Genomic DNA, 21,396 nt, shown 5'->3' on the forward strand with positions numbered 1-21,396 from the left:
TGCTTGGGAATATTTGTCCTGGATCCTATATTGCCAAAAACAAAAAAGTCTGGTTGTAGTGATTTATTTGGGGCTTGTGGGGCCTTGCTGGATGTGAATGGCAGCTGCATTTTCTGACCTAACAGCAGTGACCAGACTCCAACAGGGAAGCTAATGTGGCACTGCGCTGCCAGTTGACTCTACCATGAATAAACATATTAACATTTTCATCCATAATCTTTATACATTGAGGGTTTTGTTTTCCATTGTGAATGGGGGTTTTGAAAATCTAATTTCTGGAATATTCTGAGCCCCTGACTGTAATTTATAGCATCAGCCAATCCATGACTTGCTATGAGAGTGGCGCGGTTGCACTGTGGAGGGAGGGAGGAGTCAGTCAGAGCTGATTTCCGAATTTCCACCCCACTGCATTCTCAGCAGTAACTACATTTCCCGACACACTCTCCAGGCTGAGGGCCGCTTGTATGGGGCGGTCTCTGTTTGGATGAGGATGCTCAGCAGCTTTGGGGCGTCCTCCTGTGGAGCTCAGAGAAGTGGCGTCGCTTCAGTCAGTCCCAGCTCCAGCACAGAGCCTGAGATCACACAACCTGCAGCATCCAAATGACAAAGGCGTTGTCAGCTGCAAATGGGAGAAGCTCACAGGCAGCGAGTCTCTGCTCTGCGTCCTCGGTGCCCGAGTAAAGGAGATCTCGGTAAGGGATTGTAAGGTGCAAGCTGCAGCTCTCAATGTGATGATGCGGAACGGGTGCATTGCTTTATTGCAGAGACAATACAACCAGTGAAAGGTGTCAGGCTGAGGGAGACCGCATTCTGAGCAAAGCCACAAAACAGGAGAAAATGTCCAAGGCGAAGGTTTCTGAGTCGGTGAAGGTGGTTGTTAGGTGCCGCCCAATGAATGGGAAGGAAGAGGCGGCTGGATGTGAGCAGATTGTGGAGATGGATGTGAACCTGGGACAGGTGTCTATCCGAAACCCCAAAGGCAGTCCCACGGAGCTGCCCAAGAGCTTCAGGTTTGATGCGGTCTATGAGAGCAGCTGCCGGCAGAGTGAGCTCTATGATGAGACAGTCCGCCCTCTGGTAGACTCAGTGCTGCAGGGTTTCAATGGCACCGTGTTCGCTTATGGACAGACAGGCACCGGCAAAACCTACACTATGCAGGGAGTGTGGGCCGAGCCGGAGAAAAGAGGCATCATTCCCAACTCATTCGAACACATCTTCACCCATATCTCGCGGTCCCAGGACCAGCAGTACCTGGTGAGGGCTTCCTACCTAGAGATCTACCAGGAGGAGATCCGGGATCTCCTCAACAAAGATGAGAACAAAAAGCTGGAGCTGAAAGAAAAACCAGAAACTGGGGTTTACATTAAAGGTAAAGGAGGAGGTGGCCTCTTTAACATTGTGAATCAAATAACTGTTTTATTAAAAGAATTAAAAACACGACAAGTGATTAGATTAAACGTGTGAAGATTTGAAAAGGAGCCTGTCTTCCAGGCTGTGATGGAGACCAGTGTATCTGTTTGTTTTCTTCACAAGACATGGGAGGGAGGGGGAGGAGTCAGTATCATCAAACAATTGATGTTTTGTTAAGAAGTTGAAAATCAAATCAATAATTCTACTCTTAAATATTAATAATCTTTTTTGCTTCAGGACAGTCCTGAAGTCCAGAGTCAACAGTTTTGTTTTTAGCTGCAGTTTTGCAGATTTTTGCTTTATCATTGATGGACATATATCTCACTCAAAGACACATGGTAATAAAAGGAAAGAAAATGACTCCAGCATCTGGTGGGTCAGAGGACCTGTAAGTAATTATATTTGGATGATGTCCAACCTCCTAGCACGGCGATAAACACCAGAATATACTTTTAGCTCAGCCTGTTACCTCAGCCATGAATCAGCTGAAAAATACAATTGAATAAGTTGGTATTCACCACTGTCATTTCCTGCCAACTAGACTCTGCAATATTGGTCTTTGATGTCCTCAACAAAGTGCTGATGTCATTATGAATCGGCATTGGCTCATTGTCTCCAACAAAACATGCCAGTAATTGATAGAACTGTCCAGTAGTTTGAATAATGGCTCAACTAACCTCCGTTAAACTGAGATTTGAATTCTCTTTTCTTTGCTTCATATTCTCCCATGTACATTTCTTTCTGGGATTCCAGTACACTGCTCCATCGACCATGCCAGGCCTTAGATTAAAGAAGCCCAACACCGACCCATTCTTTACTTGGCAGATTGCTATTGGTGTTTATGGGTGACTTGGGGTTATGCCTATTTATTCTAGTGTGGAATGAACCCACACAACATGTTCATGTTTCACAAATTCATGACAGATTGATAGAATGATTCACTGGCCAGAACAAAATTGTATATCAATTGAAAAGTGAAATCAGTTCCTCAGTGAAAAACAGAGTTTGATGAAATTTACTTTGTTATTACCTAAACATCTTTCAACACTAACTTCATCCATGCCCTCATCTAACTGATGTACATATTCTAAAAATTTACAATCTCATTTAATTATGCATACGTTTGGAGAAGCCTTTCTTCTGAAAATTATACTTCGAGTCATAGAGATGTACAGCATGGAAACAGAGCCTTTGGTCCAACCCGTCCATGCCGACCAGATATCCCAACCCAATCTAGAGCCACCTGCCAGCACCCGGCCCATATCCCTCCAAACCCTTCCTATTCATATACCCATCCAAATGCCTCTTAAATGTTGCAATTGTACCAGCCTCCACCACATCCTCTGGCAGCTCATTCCATACATGCACTACCCTCTGTGTGAAAAAGTTGCTCCTTCGGTCTCTTTTATATCTTTCCCCTCTCACCCTAAACCTATGCCCTCTAATTCTGGACTCTCCCACCCCGGGGAAAAGACTTTGTCTATTTGTCCAGCCATGCCCCTCATAATTTTGTAAACCTCTATAAGGTCACCCCTCAGCCTCCGACGCTCCAGGGAAAACAGCCCCAGCCTATACAGCCTATCCCTATAGCTCAAATCCTCCAACCCTGGCAACATCCTTGTAAGTCATTTCTGAACCCTTTCAATTTTCACAACTTCTTCCCGATAGGAAGGAGAGCAGAATTGCACGCAATATTCCAACAGTGGCCTAACTAATGTCCTGTACAGCCGCAACATGACTTCCCAACTCCTGTACTCAATACTCTGACCAACAAAGGAAAGCATACCAAACGCCTTCTTCACTATCCTATCTATCTGCAACTCTACTTTCAAGGAGCTATGAACCTGTACTCCAAGACTTCAGAAAAGTCTTGATTCATTTTACTACAGATCAACTTAAATTTATAGAAGAATTTATACAAATAAATCTGCAATTTGGGCACTTTTCAATCTGAAGTTTATTTCTGCAAATTGCCAAATAAATATTTTGGTTTGCTTTAAGTGTCCATCAATGAAAGCTTCAATATGAAATAGTATTGTTTTGCAGGGAGGGGATACCATTAAATGGCTCCTTTGTTGTAGAAAGATGAGTGATGACACACAACATAAACCATGAAAAGTAAGCAAGGCCTGTAAGAGCATGTTTCTCTATTGTGAGTAGCACAAACTCTTTTCAATTTAAATGGGGAAACTGTGCAATTTAGGGAAGTGGATGTTTTATAATACATAGTGGAATATGGTCAAATGTTTTGACTCTTAATTTACAGACCTATCATCATTCGTAACTAAAAATGTCAAGGAAATAGAACATGTAATGAATGTTGGAAACCAGACTAGATCAGTGGCATCTACCAATATGAATGAGTACAGCTCAAGATCTCATGCCATTTTTGTTGTTACTGTGGAGTGCAGCGAACTTGGACTGGACGGTGAAAATCACATCAGAGTGGGCAAGTTGAATCTGGTTGATCTTGCTGGTAGTGAGCGGCAGAGCAAAACTGGAGTCCAGGGAGAGCGTTTGAAAGAAGCTACTAAAATCAATCTTTCTCTTTCTGCTTTGGGTAATGTAATATCAGCACTGGTGGATGGCAAGAGTACTCACATTCCTTACAGAGACTCAAAACTAACCCGCCTATTGGAAGACTCCTTAGGTGGTAATGCAAAGACAATTATGGTGGCCACTATCGGCCCCGCATCCTGCAACTATGAAGAGAGCTTAATAACATTGAGATATGCCAACAGAACCAAGAATATTAAAAACAAGCCAAGGATTAATGAAGACCCCAAAGATGCTTTGTTGAGAGAATTTCAAGAAGAGATTGCACGATTGAAGGCCCAATTGGAGAGAAGAGGAATGTTGAGCAAAAAAAGAAGAAAAAGCCAAAGGAAAATCATTCTGGAGGGTGAAGAGATAACAGATGAAGGAGAGGAGACTGAAGATAACATTGAGAAAGACATGGAAAATTATCTCAAAGAACAAAAAGAGACCTTGGAAAAAGAAAAGGTAGCAATCCAAGATGATCATAATTTGGTGGCAGAAGAGAAACAGAAATTGTTAGAAGAGAAAGAAAAAATGATGGAAGATCTGAAGAAGGAGCAAGAAGCCACAGAACAGCTAGCAGCCAAATTTAAGGTAGGCCAATGAACTACGATGCTTTTAGATTTCTGCATTACAAACTTCAAGGATATTGGATTTTTAAATAAGAATAAATTGTATTAAAATTTCATTTTATCACAAATGTAATGAAACATAGACAGTGTTGTTTCACATTGATACATTTTTAACCTGCATTTGTTCTCACATATGTCTACAGTGGGGTTAATTTTGAAGGAGCTGGGTATTCATTGGACATGACATTAAGCTAGTACAGTACATGTTATGGAGGAGCTAGGTAGCTCAATTGGTAAGATGCAAATAACCCCTGACAAAAGGTGCCAAGAAGACAGCTCAGGATGCACCTTTGGCAGGCAATGAGTCAATGACTTGCCTTTGGGCAGAGCTCAAATGAATGAATGAAATGATATATTTTAGAAGACACAGTATTTCCATAATGTGGTATTCTATTTCCATATATAATCTTGTCACCTTATAGTAATGGATTATGTATTTTATCCCTTTGTGATAATGAGGATGTTTGTCTTCAAGTCCAGATATAAATCTGCTGGAGCTTCACACTCAGGGGTTTATGACATTTCTTCAGAGAGTTGAATTCATATAATCATGGCCATCTATACACTTTTGTTTATTTCACTGCAAAATGAACTCTGTCTACTTAACAGTATATTTTAAAATTAGACTGATATACAGATTCAGATTGTTTGTGGTCTGGAAAAGTTATGTTTCATTTGTTCAGTAAGTTGATGATCTATGCTTAGTGATTTATGATTGATAATGCTCTCTTGTTAGAACCTTTTCATAGCAAATAATCAAGGACAACAAAGGCATTGCTCTGCCTACTGGTCTTACAGCCCAGTGTCAGCCAGTGTTATATTGTTTCTGTTTTACACTATCATTCCCAGGTTAATAAAACATTTGGAGACAACGAGTAACAAAAATATACCTTCTGTAGAATACAATCTTGTATAGTTTTGAAATATGGTTATGTTTGAGAAATTAACTGCTGTGACTCTATGACTGTCTTTTCTCAAAGGAAAAATCTATAATTGCTTTCTTTCTGAAAATTCCATAGAGGAGTTCAATTTCTAACTATACCACTTTCAAGATGTTGAAAGGAAAGAATTGTAATATTTTTGTGAACGGTAACTAGATAATGTGTTAATAGAGCTGGAAATGTGTTGCTGGAAAAGCGCAGCAGGTCAGTGTTTTAAAAAATTCTCAAGGTCAGGTTCGTAGGAGAGTAGTCTGACACAGAACAAACGACCAAGAGGCGAGTCTGCTAGAATATGAGCATTTTATTCCCCGCAGCGTCGCCACAACCAGGTCTCATACTTACAACGGGTCTGGCTTATACTCACTCTACATGTTACCGGAACTGGGAGCCGTCAGTTCTCGTAGAGCGGTTGCCAACAACCCACGCTCGGCGGTTAAACGTAACCCCGGAGCAGACTCACCGAACTGGAGACTTTTCCAGCTGATATACTCTTTTCCAGATATAAACATTCATGTGAACAGCAGAGCAAGGCTAAAAAACACATTCCATTCTGGTTACATACAGATAAGAAGATTCACACGGGGAGGTGTGTAATAAGATTCACACGGGACTAAGCAACACCTCCATTCCGGTTAGATTCACACATGTATTGGGACATAATTTTTAACCGTTTCACCACAGTCAGGCAGCATCCAGGGAATAGGAGAATCGACGTTTCGGGCATAAGCCCTTCTTCTGCCACAAACGTTGATTCTCCTGTTCCCTGGATGCTGCCTGACCTGCTGCGCTTTTCCAGCAACACATTTCCAGCTCTGATCTCCAGCATCTGCAGACCTCACTTTCTCCTCAATGTGTTAATAGATAAAATCTCAGGCTGTTGCATGTGACCAAATGCACCATATTGGTGGCAAACAAATTCTGAAATATGTTGTGTTAATCTTAAGTAAATAGGACATTTCTGTTTGTAAAATACATTATTAATAGATTAAGATTTGCATAAAGTATTGGGGGTTGGGCAGAGGCCTTTAAAGTTGCATAACTTCCTCACCCCTACCTCCATCAGCAAAAATAGTCAACCACTTTAGACTCTGAAGTGGCTGTTGATTGGCCACTTGAGGGCTTTAATTGATGTCCAGTTACAACAGGTTGGCCATAGACATTCCTGCCCAGAATTTAATTAGCAACTTGATGGGAAGGCGTCAGGATCTCCAATCCCAATCTCCAAGTATTTACCTTTTCCACCACCTGCCCTGCCACTTCTAGGGAAGGGAAATCCCACCCTTTGGGTTTGTGTCAACCTGTGTTTAATTTCCCAAAGGGAAAAACGAGTAAAAAAGAATCCTAAAACTTGGAAATTTCCAATTTGATGGAAACGTGGGAAATCAGATCAAAATATCTCAGTCACTAGTTTTACGATTTTTTTTCCTTCTGGATGCTGGTTTCCTGGCAGAACATGGTCCAGACATGTCCTCACCCAAAAGGGTCTCAGGGGCTTGGAATTGATTTCAGATATGTTTCACAAACCGACTGTCTACGTTTTATTAAGGAATAAGTAAAAAGAATTAATGTAGATCAATAAAATTCACTCATGCTTAGAGTTGACTTCATTTAACGCTTATTTGTTTTTTTCTGTGATTTTAATGCATTTTCACATTAATCTTATTGGTTGGAGCATATAGAATGATGTGGAAACTGGAACAAATTATTTGTGTATAGTAACATCAGCTTCATGAGCAAATATGACTTGCTTCAGCAATGCATTCTATAATAAAGTCAGTGGGTTTGTTGCCTCAACATTTTCGTATTATATACTGCTGACATAAACCCTACACAACTCTCAAATGAAAGACTGAATGTATTAATAATGGTTAAAAATGCCTCAGTACTTGAAATCAATTGATCAAATGCTTTCACAAAACCATCTTCATTGACTGCCATGATTCGGAGATGCCAGTGTTGGACTGGGGTGTACAAAGTTAAAAATCACATGACACCAGATTATAGTCAACAGGTTTATTTGGAAGCACTAGCTATTGGAGTGCTGTTGGACTATATAAACCTGTTGGACTATATAAACCTGTTGGACTATATAAACCTGTTGGACTATAACCTAGTGTTGTGTGATTTTTAACTTCATTGATTGCAGACTGCAATATGCTTCTGCAGAACCACAAAGAATGATTAAGAAACTCCAGGACAGTAAATATGTATCAGTAACAAGGTTGTTGCAAAGGATGGGGGAAGGTACCTTCCATCAGATTCGGGCATGTTGGACTAGTCTGGAGATGCAGTATGGATGTACTAGCCTGGAACTGCAGTGTGAGTGTACTACCCTAGAGCTGCAGTTGTTGTGGAGAAAATATAGAGAATCACCAGGAGAAGCAGAGAGTTCTTCAAGAAATAGGTCTTTTATTTGCAAACAAAAAACTGTGACACTGAGAAAGTGGACTCTGGAATGCCCACGGGTCTCAGGGTCCATGGTTTTTAATATTGTTTTTATTATGATTCTGTTAGCTTAGCTGCATGTCCAACTATATTAATCAAAGTACCTCACTCTAGCTACATAATAAACCAATTGTGTTAGTTCGCATTATCTCTTTAGTTGTACATTCAACTTAATGTTATTCTAATGTCACAGTTTGATATTTATTGCTAACTCTCTTACAGCGATCTTCCATTCCAGACTAACCTGTCATGATGGATATTCCATCTATTAAAATTGTCTCCTGTCTCAAGCTGACTCTACTAACTATTAATTAGATATTTTAATGTCATGTCCCAAATATTTATGGTCCCAATCCTGTCATAATAACACTTAACAGAGAAACTTGCTTTATTACTTGTGATGTCTCATCTCACCATAGTGTCCTTTCAGCCTTAACCTTACTCTGCTAATTGGTGTAAGAGCAGTCCACTATTCTTATCCCATCCTGCCTTCACAGACCACAGATTGCCAGTAGTCTTCATGCTTTAACCCTTCCCATGCTTTCATGTTCTTTATTTTCCATATTCCCCCCCTTTGAGACCTACTGGTCTCACCTAGAGAAAGAAGACAATAAGCTCAGCCTCTCTTGTGCCCAATACAAACAATTTAGGCCCCAATTAGGACTAAATAATTTTCGGAGTCTGAGACTTAAAGGGTTCTTCCTCTATTCCTGGGGTCCCTTGGGCCAAAACTCTGTCCTCCAATAACTAGAACAGGAAAAAAGACCCAAGATCCCTCACAATCTAGGACCTGCGTGTTCTGCAGAAGTATCATTGACGTCCCCACATGGACATATTCCTTGCACCGTGGCGGTTGTCAGATCATAATAATAGAGTGGTGGGGTTCCATCAGAGGAGTAAGCACTTCCTGGGGTAGCTGAAATGACTTCAAGTTGCCATGTAGTGACGCAAACTAAAAAGGACTTAATAAAAGATAAAGCACAACAAAAGACAAAGGCGACAATAAGCAAAACCGCACCTACAATAAGACCAATCTTAACAAACCATACTTCCCAAGACCCTAATATATTATTCAGCCAATCAAAAGCCTGATGACCAAACCCTGCATTGTCTTTTAGCTCCCATCTTAGATTCTTTAGTTTTTCCATTGCTTTAGTAAAAGATCCCCCAGGGCTAGTGTTGTTAGGTATAAAGGTACAGCAATGTTCCCCAAACATCACACAAACCCCGCCTTTTTCTGCCAGTATCCAATCTAAGGCCTGTCTGTTTTGCCATGTCATTTTGGTAGTAACATCCAATTGTTCTCCCAAGGGCATCATCAGTATAATTGATAAATCTCTGCTGTTTGTAACAAATGTAATTAATCCATTCAGCATTCTTACTAACCCCTATCACTGGCATGAGAGCCTCCCAGCCCGCGGCAATCTCATTCTGGGCCTTAAACTCATTAGGAATACCTCTTGGCTGTCCTATCCTATCAATCCGAATCGTCGGGTCAGGGACATACCGTCGCTGAGTTCAGCGCAAAGCTGACTGTGACATAGCATTAAGCTGTGTGTGTGCCGATATAACTACCTCATGTAGGAGCATTACGCGGGCACAGCTGCCACTCCAGTCAGTGGGCAGTGTCAGGCGCAACCCTCCTTTCTTACCACACAGCCCCCAAGTATCTGCCAGTGAGATACGTTGGGAATTTAAAACAGTCCCAAATGTGGTGTCCACCTCTAGTTCAATCGTATTCCCAAAAGACCCTTAAAATAGCCGACTGGTGTGGAGCCATTTCGCTTAAAGCCTTCAAAACTCAGTCCTACCCGTATCCTGAAAGCAGCCACGGGGAATGTGTAATTAGTCTGACTGGTGGACCACACCATCGTTGGAGTTGGTGCCTGCCCACATCATCCTGCTGATCGAACATAGAGGCCTGAAGTAGGAGGCACCAAAAGGGGCAATAGGATTGCCTATAAGTTGATGAATCACCCGGGTTTAGAGGTCGGCTAGAGTGCTGCAAACGCCATTGAGTACAGGTGGTCGGGTTATAAGGCATAGGGGCAACACAGTATGAGGGGGTTGCCTTAATACACAAGAAACCAATCTAACACTGCACCTTCAAAATGCATCAATCACTAACGGTTTCTTGAGAAATTTCTCTCTCAGAAAAAACTCTCTCAAATTCTTACAGAGCAAAATAAAATCAAAATACCCCTGGATCTCAAGCTCCAGGGAAACAAAACACAAACATTTAACCACCAACAAACAATAATGCATACAAATCAGATCACAATGATTAAACTACACACACACACACACACACACACACACGTAAATCAATCTCTGTCAGCCAAGATCTTACTTAAACAGACCCTTTGTTCATTTCCAAAAGTCCTTTTATCCTACTGGCCTTGTCTAAAACATTTAACAGTCTAATAACACTATAACACTATGATTATTCTCTGTTACTTTACTTTTAATCATCTACTACCATTTTGCCGGCTTTCTAAACAGGTCTATCAGCACTTACAGTAAAGCAATTTCCCCTTATTTATTCTGCCCTATAGGGTCTTATATTTCTGCCCTATCTATCTATAGGGTCTTATATTTCTGCCCTCTCTATCTATAGGGTCTTATATTTCTGCTCTATCTATAGGGTCTTATATTTCTGCCCGATCTATCTATAGGGTCTTATATTTTTGTCCTCTCTATCTATAGGGTCTTATATTTCTGCCCTATCTATCTATAGGGTCTTATATATACCATGTGGACCTTTTACTCAGACAATTGCTACTTTCTATTCTTACTCACCCCTTATCCCACTGCACAGTTTTCTTGACCTATTCTCCACGTCTCCTTCAGCCGCAATTTACCCCTCGCCTTTGGATCTTGGATCGGAGAGACCCTCTGGCAGGTTCCTGCACCTCTGAGTCCCCAAGGACAACTCCAAGCCAACAGAATATAGTCCGAATTCACAGCAAAAATGCTAACCTTTTTTTGTTGGGTACCCTTATTCTGTCAGTCTCGGGAGTGCCCCTGGTGGACCAAGAAGTGCCCTGTTACTGCCCGCCTTTGTCCAGGTGGGTCTCTGTACGACCCTGCTCGCAGCGCCAAATTTGTTGTTGAGAAAGTATAGAGAATCACCAGGAGATGCAGAGAGTTCTTCAAGAAGTAGGTCTTTTACCAGGAGATGCAGAGAGTTCTTCAAGAAGTAGGTCTTTTATTTGCAAACAAGAAACCGTGACTGAGAAAGCGGATTTTCGAATGCCCACAAACCTCGGGATCTGTGGTTTTTTATATTTTTTAAATCCTGATTCTGTTAGTTTATCAGCATGTCCAGCTATATTAATCAAAGTACCTCACTCTAGCTACACAATAAACCAGTGATGTTAGTTCCCATTATCTCTTTAGTTGTACATTCTACTTAATGTTATTCTAATGTCTGTTAGATATTTATTGCTAACTCTCTTACAGTGACCTTCCATTCCAAACTAACCTGTCATGGTAGATATTTAGCTATTCCATCTATGACAATAGTCTCCTGTCTCAAGCTGGCTCTACAAACAAAGAACAAAGAAAATTTATAGCCCAGGAACAGGTCCTTCGGTCCTCCAATCCTGAGCCAATTCAAATGTACTGTCTAAACCTGTCGGTCAATCCCTAAGCATCTGTATCTCTCTGCTCCCCACCTGCTCATGCATTCTGTCCAGACGCATCTTAAGTGAGTCTACCATGCCTGCCTCTACCACCTCGGCTGGCAACTCGTTCCAAATGCCCACCACCCTCTGTGTGAAGTACTTGCTGCGTGTATTGCCCTTAAACTTTCCACCTCTTACTTTGAAAGCATGACCTCTCGTTATGGAATCCTTCACCTTGGGAAAAAGCTTGTCTCTATCCACCCTGTTCATACCCTTCATGATTTTGTAAACCTCAATCAGGTCACCCCTCAATCTCCTTTTTTCTAATGAAAACAAACCTAACCTACTCAACCTCTCTTCATAGCTAGCACCTTCCATACCAGGCAACATCCTCGTAAACCTTCTCTGTACCCTCTCCAAAACGTCCACATCCTTTTGGTAATGTGGCGACCAGAACTGTACACAGTATTCTAAATGCGGCCGAACCAATGTCTTGTACAATGTTAACATGACCTGCCAGCTCTTATACTCAATACCCGGTCCGATGAAGGCAAGCATACTATATGGCTTCTTGACCACTCTATCCACCTGTGCAGAAACCTTCAGGGTACAATGGACCTGTACTCCCAGATCTCTCTGCCCATCAACTTTTCCCAAGGCTCTTCCATTCATTGTATAATTCGCTCTAGAATTAATCTTACCTAAATGCATCACCTCACATTTGTCTGGGTTGAAAACCATTTGCCACTTTCCCGCCCAACTCTCCAGCCTGTCCATATTTCCTGTATTCTCTGACAGTCCCTTATGCTTTCTGCTACTCTACCAATCTGTGTCATCTGCAAACTTGCTGATCATACCAACAGTGCCCTCTTTCAGATCATTTATGTATATTACAACAACAGTGGCCCAGCACTGACCCCTGTGGAATACCATTGGTCACCTTTCTCCATTTCGAGAAACTCCCTTCAACTACTACTCTCTGTCTCCTGTTGCTCAACCAGTTCTTTATCCACTGAGCTAGAACACCCTGCACACCATGTGACTTCACTTTCTCCATTAGTCTACAATGGGGAACCTTATCAAACACCTTACTAAAGTCCATGTATATGACATCAACAGCCCTTCCTTCATCTATCAACTTGGTCACTTCCTCAAAGAACTCTATTATGTTGGTAAGACATGATCTCCCCCACACAAAACCATGTTGCCTATCACTGATAAGCCTATTCTTTTCTAAATATAAATAGATCCTATCTCTCAGCACCTCTCCAGCAACTTCCCCATCACCGATGTCAGGTTCACTGGTCTGTAGTTAGCTGGAATATCCCTACTACCCTTCTTGTACAGGGGACAACATGAGCAACCCTCCAGTCCTCCGGCAACTCACCTGTATTTAAGGATGCTACAAAGATATCTGTCAGGGCCCCAGCTATTTCCTCTCTCGCCTCCCTCAGCAACCTGGGATAGATCCCAACTGGTCTTGGGGCTTTGTCCAACTTAATAACCTCTAGCCTACCCAACACATCTTCCCTACTTATGTCAACGTGATCCAGACTAATCAAACTTCTATCTCTAATCTCAAGATTCATCATGTTCCTCTCCTCAGTGAACATTGATGCAAAGTAATCATTCAGAATCTCACCCATTCTCTCAGGTTCGGCACACAGCCTTCCTTCAATATCCTTTGATGTACCAATCCTTTCTCTAATCACCTGCTTGCTTATTAGATAAGAATAAAATGCTTTGGGATTTTCCTTAATTCTGCTCGCTAAAGCTATTTTATGACCCCTTTTAGCCCGCTTGATTCCTTGTTTAAGATTGGTCCTACTCTATCGATATTCCTCCAGGGCCTGTTCTGTTCTTAGCTGCCTAGACCTTATGTACGCTTCCCTTTTCCTCTTGGTTAGTCGTACAATTTCTGTTGTCATCCAGAGTTCAAGAATCTTGCCCTTCCTATCCTTTGCCTTCAACGGGACATGCCTATCCTGCACTACCATTAACCTATCTTTGAAAGCCTCCCACATCTCAAATGTGAACTTCCTGTCAAATAGCTGTGTCCAATCCACATTTCTGAGCTCCTGCCTAATTTTGATATAATTGGCCTTGGCCCAGTTTAGTACTCTTCCCTGAGGACCACTCTCTTCTTTATCTACGAGTATTTTAAAACTTACAGAATTGGAGTCTATCTTCCCAAAGAAATCCCCATCGCAACTTCTACCACTTATCCTGGCTCGTTCCCCAGTACCAGGTCCAATATGGCCCATTCCCGTGTCGGACTATTGACATACAACACTCGAAAACTCTCCTGGACGCTTCTTACAAATTCTACCCCATCCAGATCTCTGACGCGAAGTGTAACTATTAATTCGATATTTTAGTGTCATGTCCCAAATATTTATGGTCCTAATCCTGTCATAATAACACTTAACAGAGAAACTTGCTTTATTACTTGTGTTATCCCATCTCACCATAGTGTCCTTTCAGCCTTAACCTTACTCTGCTAATTAGTGTAAGAGTGTTCCACTATTCTTATCCCATCCTGCCTTCCACAGACCACAGATTGCTAGTGCTCTTCAAGCTTTTATGTTCCTTATTTTCCAGACAATATGAGTGTACTAGCCTGGAGCTGCAGCGTGGGTGTACTAGCCTGGAGCTGCAGTATGAGTGTACGAGCCTTGAGCTGCAGTATGACTGCATTGACCTGGAGCTGCAGTATGTGTGTACTTGCCTTGAGCTGCAGTATGAGTGTATTAGCCTTGAGCTGCAGTATGAGTGTATTAGCCTTGAGCTGCAGTATGGGTGTACTAGCCTGGAGCTGCAGTATGAGTGTACTAGCCTGGAGCTGCATTATGCGTGTACTAGCCTGGAGCTGCTGCATGGGTGTACTAGCCTGGAGCTGCAGTATGGGTGTACTAGCCTGGAGCTGCTGCATGGGTGTACTAGCCTGGAGCTGCAGTATGGGTGTACTAGCCTGGAGCTGCAGTATGAGTGTACTAGCCTGGAGCTGCATTATGCGTGTACTAGCCTGGAGCCGCAGCATGGGTGTACTAGCCTGGAGCTGCTGCATGGGTGTACTAGCCTGGAGCTGCATTATGTGTGTACTAGCCTGGAGCTGCAGTATAGGTGTACTAGCCTGGAGCTGCAACATGGGTGTACTGGCCTGGAGCTGTATTATGGGTGTACTGGCCTGGAGCTGTATTATGGGTGTACTAGCCTGGAGCTGCATTATGAGTGTACTAGCCTGGAGCTGCAGTATGAGTGTACTAGCCTGGAGCTGCAGTATGAGTGTACTAGCCAGAAGCTGCAGTATGAGTGTACTAGCCTGGAGCTGCAGTATGAGTGTACTAGCCTGGAGCTGCAGTATGAGTGTACTAGCCAGAAGCTGCAGTATGGGTGTTCTAGCCTGGAGCTGCAGTATGAGTGTACTCGCCTGGAGCTTCAGCGTGGGTGTATTAGCCTGGAGTTGCAGTATGGGTGTACTGGCCTGGAGCTGCAGTATGAGTGTACTCGCCTTGAGCTGCAGTATTAGTGTACTAGCCTGGAGCTGCAGTATGTGTGTACTAGCTTGGAACTGCCATATTAGTGTACAAGTTTGGCGATGCGGCATGAGTGTACTAGCCTGGAGCTGCATTATGAGTGTACCAGCCTGGAGCTGCCCTATTAGTGTACTAGTCTGTGGCTGCGGTATGGGTGTACGAGCCTGGAGCTGCGGTATGAGTGTACTAGCCTGGAGCTGCAGTATGAGTGTACTAGCCTGGAGCTGCAGTATGAGTGTACTGGCCTGGAGCTGCAGTATGGGTGTACTCGCCTGGAGCTGCAGTATGAGTGTACTAGCCTGGAGCTGCAGTATGGGTGTACTAGCCTGGAGCTGCAGTATGAGTGTACTAGCCTAGAGCTGCAGTATGAATGTACTAGCCTAGAGCTGCAGTATGAGTGTACTAGCCTGGAGCTGCAGTATGAGTGTACTAGCCTAGAGCTGCAGTATGGGTGTACTAGCCTGGAGCTGCTGTATGGGTCTACTAGCCTGGAGCTGCAGTATGAGTCTACTAGCCTGGAGCTGCAGTATGAGTGTACTACCCTGGAGCTGCAGTATGAGTCTACTAGCCTGGAGCTGCAGTATGGGTGTACTGGCCTGGAGCTGTATTGTGGGTGTACTAGCCTGGAGCTATATTATGGATGTACTAACCTGGAGCTGCAACATGGGTGTACTGGCCTGGAGCTGTATTATGGGTGTACTGGCCTGGAGCTGTATTATGAGTGTACTCGCCTGGAGCTGCAACATGGGTGTACTGGCCTGGAGCTGTATTATGGGTGTACTATCCTGGAGCTGTATTATCGGTGTACTAGCCTAGAGCTGCATTGTGGGTGTACTAGCTTGGAGCTGCAGTATGGGTGTACTAGCCTGGAGCTGCAGCATGGGTATACTAGCTTGGAGCTGCAGTATGAGTGTACTAGCCTGGAGCTGTATTATGGGTGTACTGGCCTGGAGCTGCGGTATTAGTGTACTAGTCTGGAGCTGCGGTATGGGTGTACGAGCCTGGAGCTGCGGTATGGGTGTACTAGCCTGGAGCTGCGGTATGAGTGTACTAGCCTGGAGCTGCAGTATGGGTGTACTAGCCTGGAGCTGCGGTATGAGTGTACTAGCCTGGAGCTGCAGCATGGGTGTTCGTGCCTGGAGCTGCAGTATGGGTGTACTAGCCTGGAGCTGCAGTATGGGTGTAGTAGACTGGAGCTGCTGAATGAGTACACTAGCCTGGAGCTGCAGCATGGGTGTACTAGCCTGGAGCTGCAGCATGGGTGTACTAGCCTGGAGCTGCTGAATGAGTACACTAGCCTGGAGCTGCAGCATGGGTGTACTAGCCTGGAGCTGCAGTATGGGTGTACTAGCCTGGAGCTGCAGCATGGGTGTACTAGCCTGGAGCTGCAGCATGGGTGTACTAGCCTGGAGCTGCTGAATGAGTACACTAGCCTGGAGCTGCAGCATGGGTGTACTAGCCTGGAGCTGCAGTATGGGTGTACTAGCCTGGAGCTGCAGTATGGGTGTAGTAGACTGGAGCTGCTGAATGAGTACACTAGCCTGGAGCTGCAGCATGGGTGTACTAGCCTGGAGCTGCAGTATGAGTGTACTGGCCTGGAGCTGCAGTATGAGTGTACTGGCCTGGAGCTGCAGTATGAGTGTACTACCCTGGAGCTGCAGTAAGGGTGTACTAGCCTGGAGCTGCAGTATGAGTGTCCTAACCTGAGGCTGCAGTTTGGGTGTACTAGCCTGGAGCTGCAGTATGAGTGTCCTAACCTGGAGCTGCACTATGGGTGTACTAGCCTGGAGCTGCAGTATGGGTGTACTAGCCTGGAGCTGCATCATGGGTGTACTAGCTTGGAGCTGCAGTATGGGTGTACTAGCCTGGAGCTGCAGTATGGGTGTACTAGCCTGGAGCTGCAGTATGGGTATACTAGCCTGGAGCTGCCTTATTCGTGTACTCGCCTGGAGCAGCAGTATGTGTGTACCAGCCTGGAGCTGCAGCATGTGTGTACTAGCCTGGAGCTGCATTATGAGTGCACTAGCCTGGAGCCGCAGTATGGGTGTACTAGCCTGGAGCCGCAGTATGTGTGTACTAGCCTGGAGCCGCAGCATGGGTGTACGCGCCTGGAGCTGCAGCATGGGTGTACTAGCCTGGAGCTGCTGTATGGGTGTACTAGCCTGGAGCTGTATTATAGGTGTACTAGCCTGGAGCTGTATTATGGGTGCACTAGCCTTGAGCTGCAATATGGGTGTACTAGCCTGGAGCTGCAGCATGGGCGTACTAGCCTGGAGCTGCACCTTGGGCGTACTAGCCTGGAGCTGCTAATGGGTGTACTAGCCTGGAGCTGCAGTATGGGTGTACTAGCCTGGAGCTGCCGTATCCGTGTCCGAGCCTGGAGGTGCAGTATGGGTGTACTAGCCTGGATCCGCAGTACGAGTGTACTAGCCTGGAGCTGCAGTATGGGTGTACTAGCCTGGAGCTGCAGTATGAGTGTACTAGCCTGGAGCTGCAGTCTGGGTGTACTAGCCTGGATCTGCAGTATGGGTGTACTCGTCTGGAGCTGCCGTATTAGTGTCCAACCTGGAGCTGCAGTATGAGTGTACTAGCCTGGAGCTGCAGTATGAGTGTACTAGCCTGGAGCTGCAGTATGGTTGTATTAGCCTGGAGCTGCAGTATTAGTTTACTAGCCTGGAGTTTCCCTATTAGTGTACTAGCCTGGAGCTGCGGTTTGAGTGTACTAGCCTGGAGCTGCGGTTTGAGTGTACTAGCCTGGAGCTGCAGTATGGGTGTACTAGCCTGGATCCGCAGTATGAGTGTACTCGTCTAGAGCTGTATGAGTGTACTAGCCTGGAGCTGCAGTCTGGGTGTACTAGCCTGGATCTGCAGTATGGGTGTACTCGTATGGAGCTGCCGTATTAGTGTCCAACCTGGAGCTGCAGTATGGGTGTACTAGCCTGGAGCTGTATTATGAGTGTACTGGCCTGGAGCTGCAGTATGAGTGTACTAGCCTGGAGCTGCAGTATGAGTGTACTAGCCTGGAGGTGCAGTATGGCTGAACTAGCCTGGAGAAAGTGAGGTCTGCAGATGCTGGAGATCAAAGTCGAAACTTTATTGCTGGAACAGCACAGCAGGTCAGGCAGCATCCAGGGAACAGGAGATTCGACGTTTCGGGCACAGGCCCTTCTTCAGGAATGAACTAGCCTGGAGCTGCCTGAACTGCGCTTTTCCAGCAACACATTTCCAGCTCTGATCTCCAGCATCTGCAGACCTCACTTTCTCCTGCAGAATGAGTGTACTAGCCTGGAGCTGCAGAATCAGTGTACTGCCCTGGACATGCAGTATGAGTGTACTAACCTGGAGCTGCAGCATGGTGTACTAACCTGGAGCTGCAGCATGGGAGTACTAGCCTGGAGCTGCAGTATGAGTGTACTAGCCTGAGCTGAAGTATGGGTGTATTCACCTGGACTCATCAGTGTTCTAGCCTGGGGCTGCAGTATGAGTGTCCTTGCTTGGAGCTGCAGCATGGTTGTACGATCTGTGAGCTGCAGTATGGGTGTACTGGCATGGAGCTACAGCATGGGTGTACTAGCCTGGAGCTGCAGTATGGGTGTACTAGCCTGGAGCTGCAGTATGGGTGTATTCACCTGGACCCATGAGTGTTCTAGCCTGGAGGTGCAGTATGGGTGTACTAGCCTGGAGCTGCAGTATGAGTGTACTAGCCTGGAGCTGCAGTATGAGTGTACTAGCCTGGAGCTGCGGCATGGGTGTACTTGCGCGGAGCTGCAGTATGGGTGTACTGGCCTGGAGCTGCAGCATGAGTGTACTAGGTAAAAACAATGACTGTAGATGCTGGAAACCAGATTCTGGATTAGAGGTGCTGGAAGAGCACAGCAGTTCAGCCAGCATCCAATGAAGGGCTTTTGCCCGAAACGTCGATTTTGAAGCTCCTTGGATGCTGGCTGAACTGCTGTGCTCTTCCAGCACCTCTAATCCAAAGTATGGGTGTACTAGCCTCGACCTGCAGTATGACTGTACGCGCCTGGAGCTGCAGTACGGGTGTACTAGCCTGGAGCTGCAGTATGGGTGTACTAGCCTGGAGCTGCAGTGTGGGTGTACTAGCCTGGAGCTGCAGTATGGGTGTATTAGCCTGGAGCTGCAGTGTGGGTGTACTAGCCTGGAGCTGCAATGTGTGCGTACTGGCCTTTAGGCGCAGCATGGGTGTTGATGTACTGGTGAATGGACTTTGTGTTATGGATCTTTTTTTCATGGAATTCATGAAACATTTCTGAATTTATCTCCTTCCCTGCCTTTAGGTCTTTGCATCCCCATTTTCCAGCTAATAGAACAGAGACATCACTTCCACTGTTGTTGAGGGTGCATAGTGGGGTTCACGTTTTTCATTTCACTTCACATATCCTGTGCAGTTGGGACTCAGAAATCTTGTCTAATTGTGGAGTTGCCAGCATGAGCCTGTGTATGACCAACAGGTTATTCAATCTCTATTCCTGACCCATTTACTGAGTGCTATCACATGGTAAAATTCTGTCCTTGGACAGTGTGATGGAGCTGGAGGGTACTGCTTTCAATTTCACGTGTACAGTGCTGAGTGGGTGATAGAATGGTTGTGGAAAATGTGATGGCTGTATCTATTTTTCAACATCAGACCACAACTCAACTTCAAGCAAATTATTGAAGATTGTTAGAGGCAAACATTTGCCCTTTGAAATTTGGTGGTTGGAGCTGTGCTTTTAACTCCTGGAATCGCTGTGCTCAAGACCAGCTGACAATCTATCCTGAACTCTGTGACCAGAAGATTTTCACTTTGGGAACTCATCTGCTTGTTTGTGTCCCAGGTGACACTGTCAGATTGTGGGTTTTGGAGCTACAGTTCCTAACACAGGTTGTCAAATATTCCAAAACATGTTTAAGGTAGTTGATTAAGTTCATTAAAAAGCAACAGTTTAGACATGAAGCATTGGCTAAATAGACAAGAAATCTGTACGACCTGAAAAAGTTGAGAGCCATTCACTCATCGCTGATTCCAGATGAATAGACAATTTGCATGGAATGTTTTAATCTCAGTAATTTCTAATGCCAGCATTGCATTCTTTGTCTTATCAGGTATACTGTCGCAAAAATACACTAGGTGTGTCCTCAGTAGTCAGTGGACTGAAGTGTTTTAAAAGCTTGGATGTAGTACCCATGTTTAGTGGTCAGGTATTTCAGTTTGAAAACAACCAGGAGTGCAGCTTTATACTTTAAACAAAATATAGGGTGTCCCCTATTTACAAGCATTCAACATACAAATGCTCGGTATTAGGAAGCAATCATGGTTATAATTTTAAAACCCGACGTAGAAAAACTTCCTATATTTATAAATAACTGCTTTTTATTGTCTTGCATTGTGTTCTGACTTGCGCAGATTCCAGAACTGAACGTTTTAGCATCTTGGGAATTACGTATAAAAGCTTTGCTAATTACATTATTACTGAAAAATTGAGGGAAAAATTATTCAGTTATTAGTTAAAAGATAACTACAAAGTTTTGAGTAAGAATAAAAGTTGCATGTGAAGATGAACATGAGATCAATCTGTAATATTGTTGTAGGCCTGCCAATCTTGAAATATCTCTTTCTAAAGTGAAGAGGGCGAAGTTGAAAGTCATATTTTTGTAATGGGTTCTGTACTCAAATAATTGGAGGTTGTTTCCATGGGTGGATAATGCAGAACAGGTCATGGTGTGATTGAGGCTGGCTTTTGGTAGCCTGGTTCAGGACAAAAGTCTTTTGATTATTTTGTGTCCTGGATGACTTCCTGATGTCCCTGTTGAGAGGTAGTTGCTGTTTCAAGATGTCTCTTTCATGGATTTTAGATGTTTCTTTGCTAACTGGGTATCTGCAGCTTTTAACACAATCATGTAAAAATAGCTGCAGATGTTAAATTGATAAATCATTAGTCCACAAAATGAAGTCAATTATCATAGAATTCTTTGCTATGTCCTTCTGCTGTCCCATTAAACACTACAGAATCACGCAGTCCTGGAATCCTTAAGTTATTTGTGTTTGACTCGTAGGATAACACAGATTTATTGTCTGTAAATCCACAAGAGTAGTCTTGTGGCTTTCAGTAACCATTTTATTCGATTCTTCAGGTCTATTTTAAAGATAGCTAAGTTCGGTACCCATAGGGAGGGCCTCAACCGGGACCTTGGGTTCATGTCACATTACAGGTGATCACCATTGCACTACACACAAACACACACAGATATTCCTACACACACACAC

At 44.1% G+C, this 21,396-nt stretch overlaps 1 protein-coding gene across 1 annotated transcript in view; it reads left to right on the top strand.

Annotated features, from left to right (window-relative positions):
- Positions 1–600: 600 nt before the first annotated feature.
- The window catches only part of LOC122548589 (kinesin-like protein KIF3C), a 198,799-nt gene continuing 178,003 nt past the window's right edge, over positions 601–21,396 (top strand). The window contains exons 1-2 of the mRNA XM_043687424.1: positions 601–1,369; positions 3,677–4,542. Of these exons, the coding sequence (XP_043543359.1) occupies positions 838–1,369; positions 3,677–4,542 (1,398 nt within the window). The 5' untranslated portion in view covers positions 601–837. The remainder of the gene's footprint in view (positions 1,370–3,676; positions 4,543–21,396) is intronic.

Source organism: Chiloscyllium plagiosum, chromosome 3, assembly GCF_004010195.1.
Source record: "Chiloscyllium plagiosum isolate BGI_BamShark_2017 chromosome 3, ASM401019v2, whole genome shotgun sequence".
Taxonomy (NCBI): Eukaryota; Metazoa; Chordata; class Chondrichthyes; order Orectolobiformes; family Hemiscylliidae; genus Chiloscyllium; species Chiloscyllium plagiosum.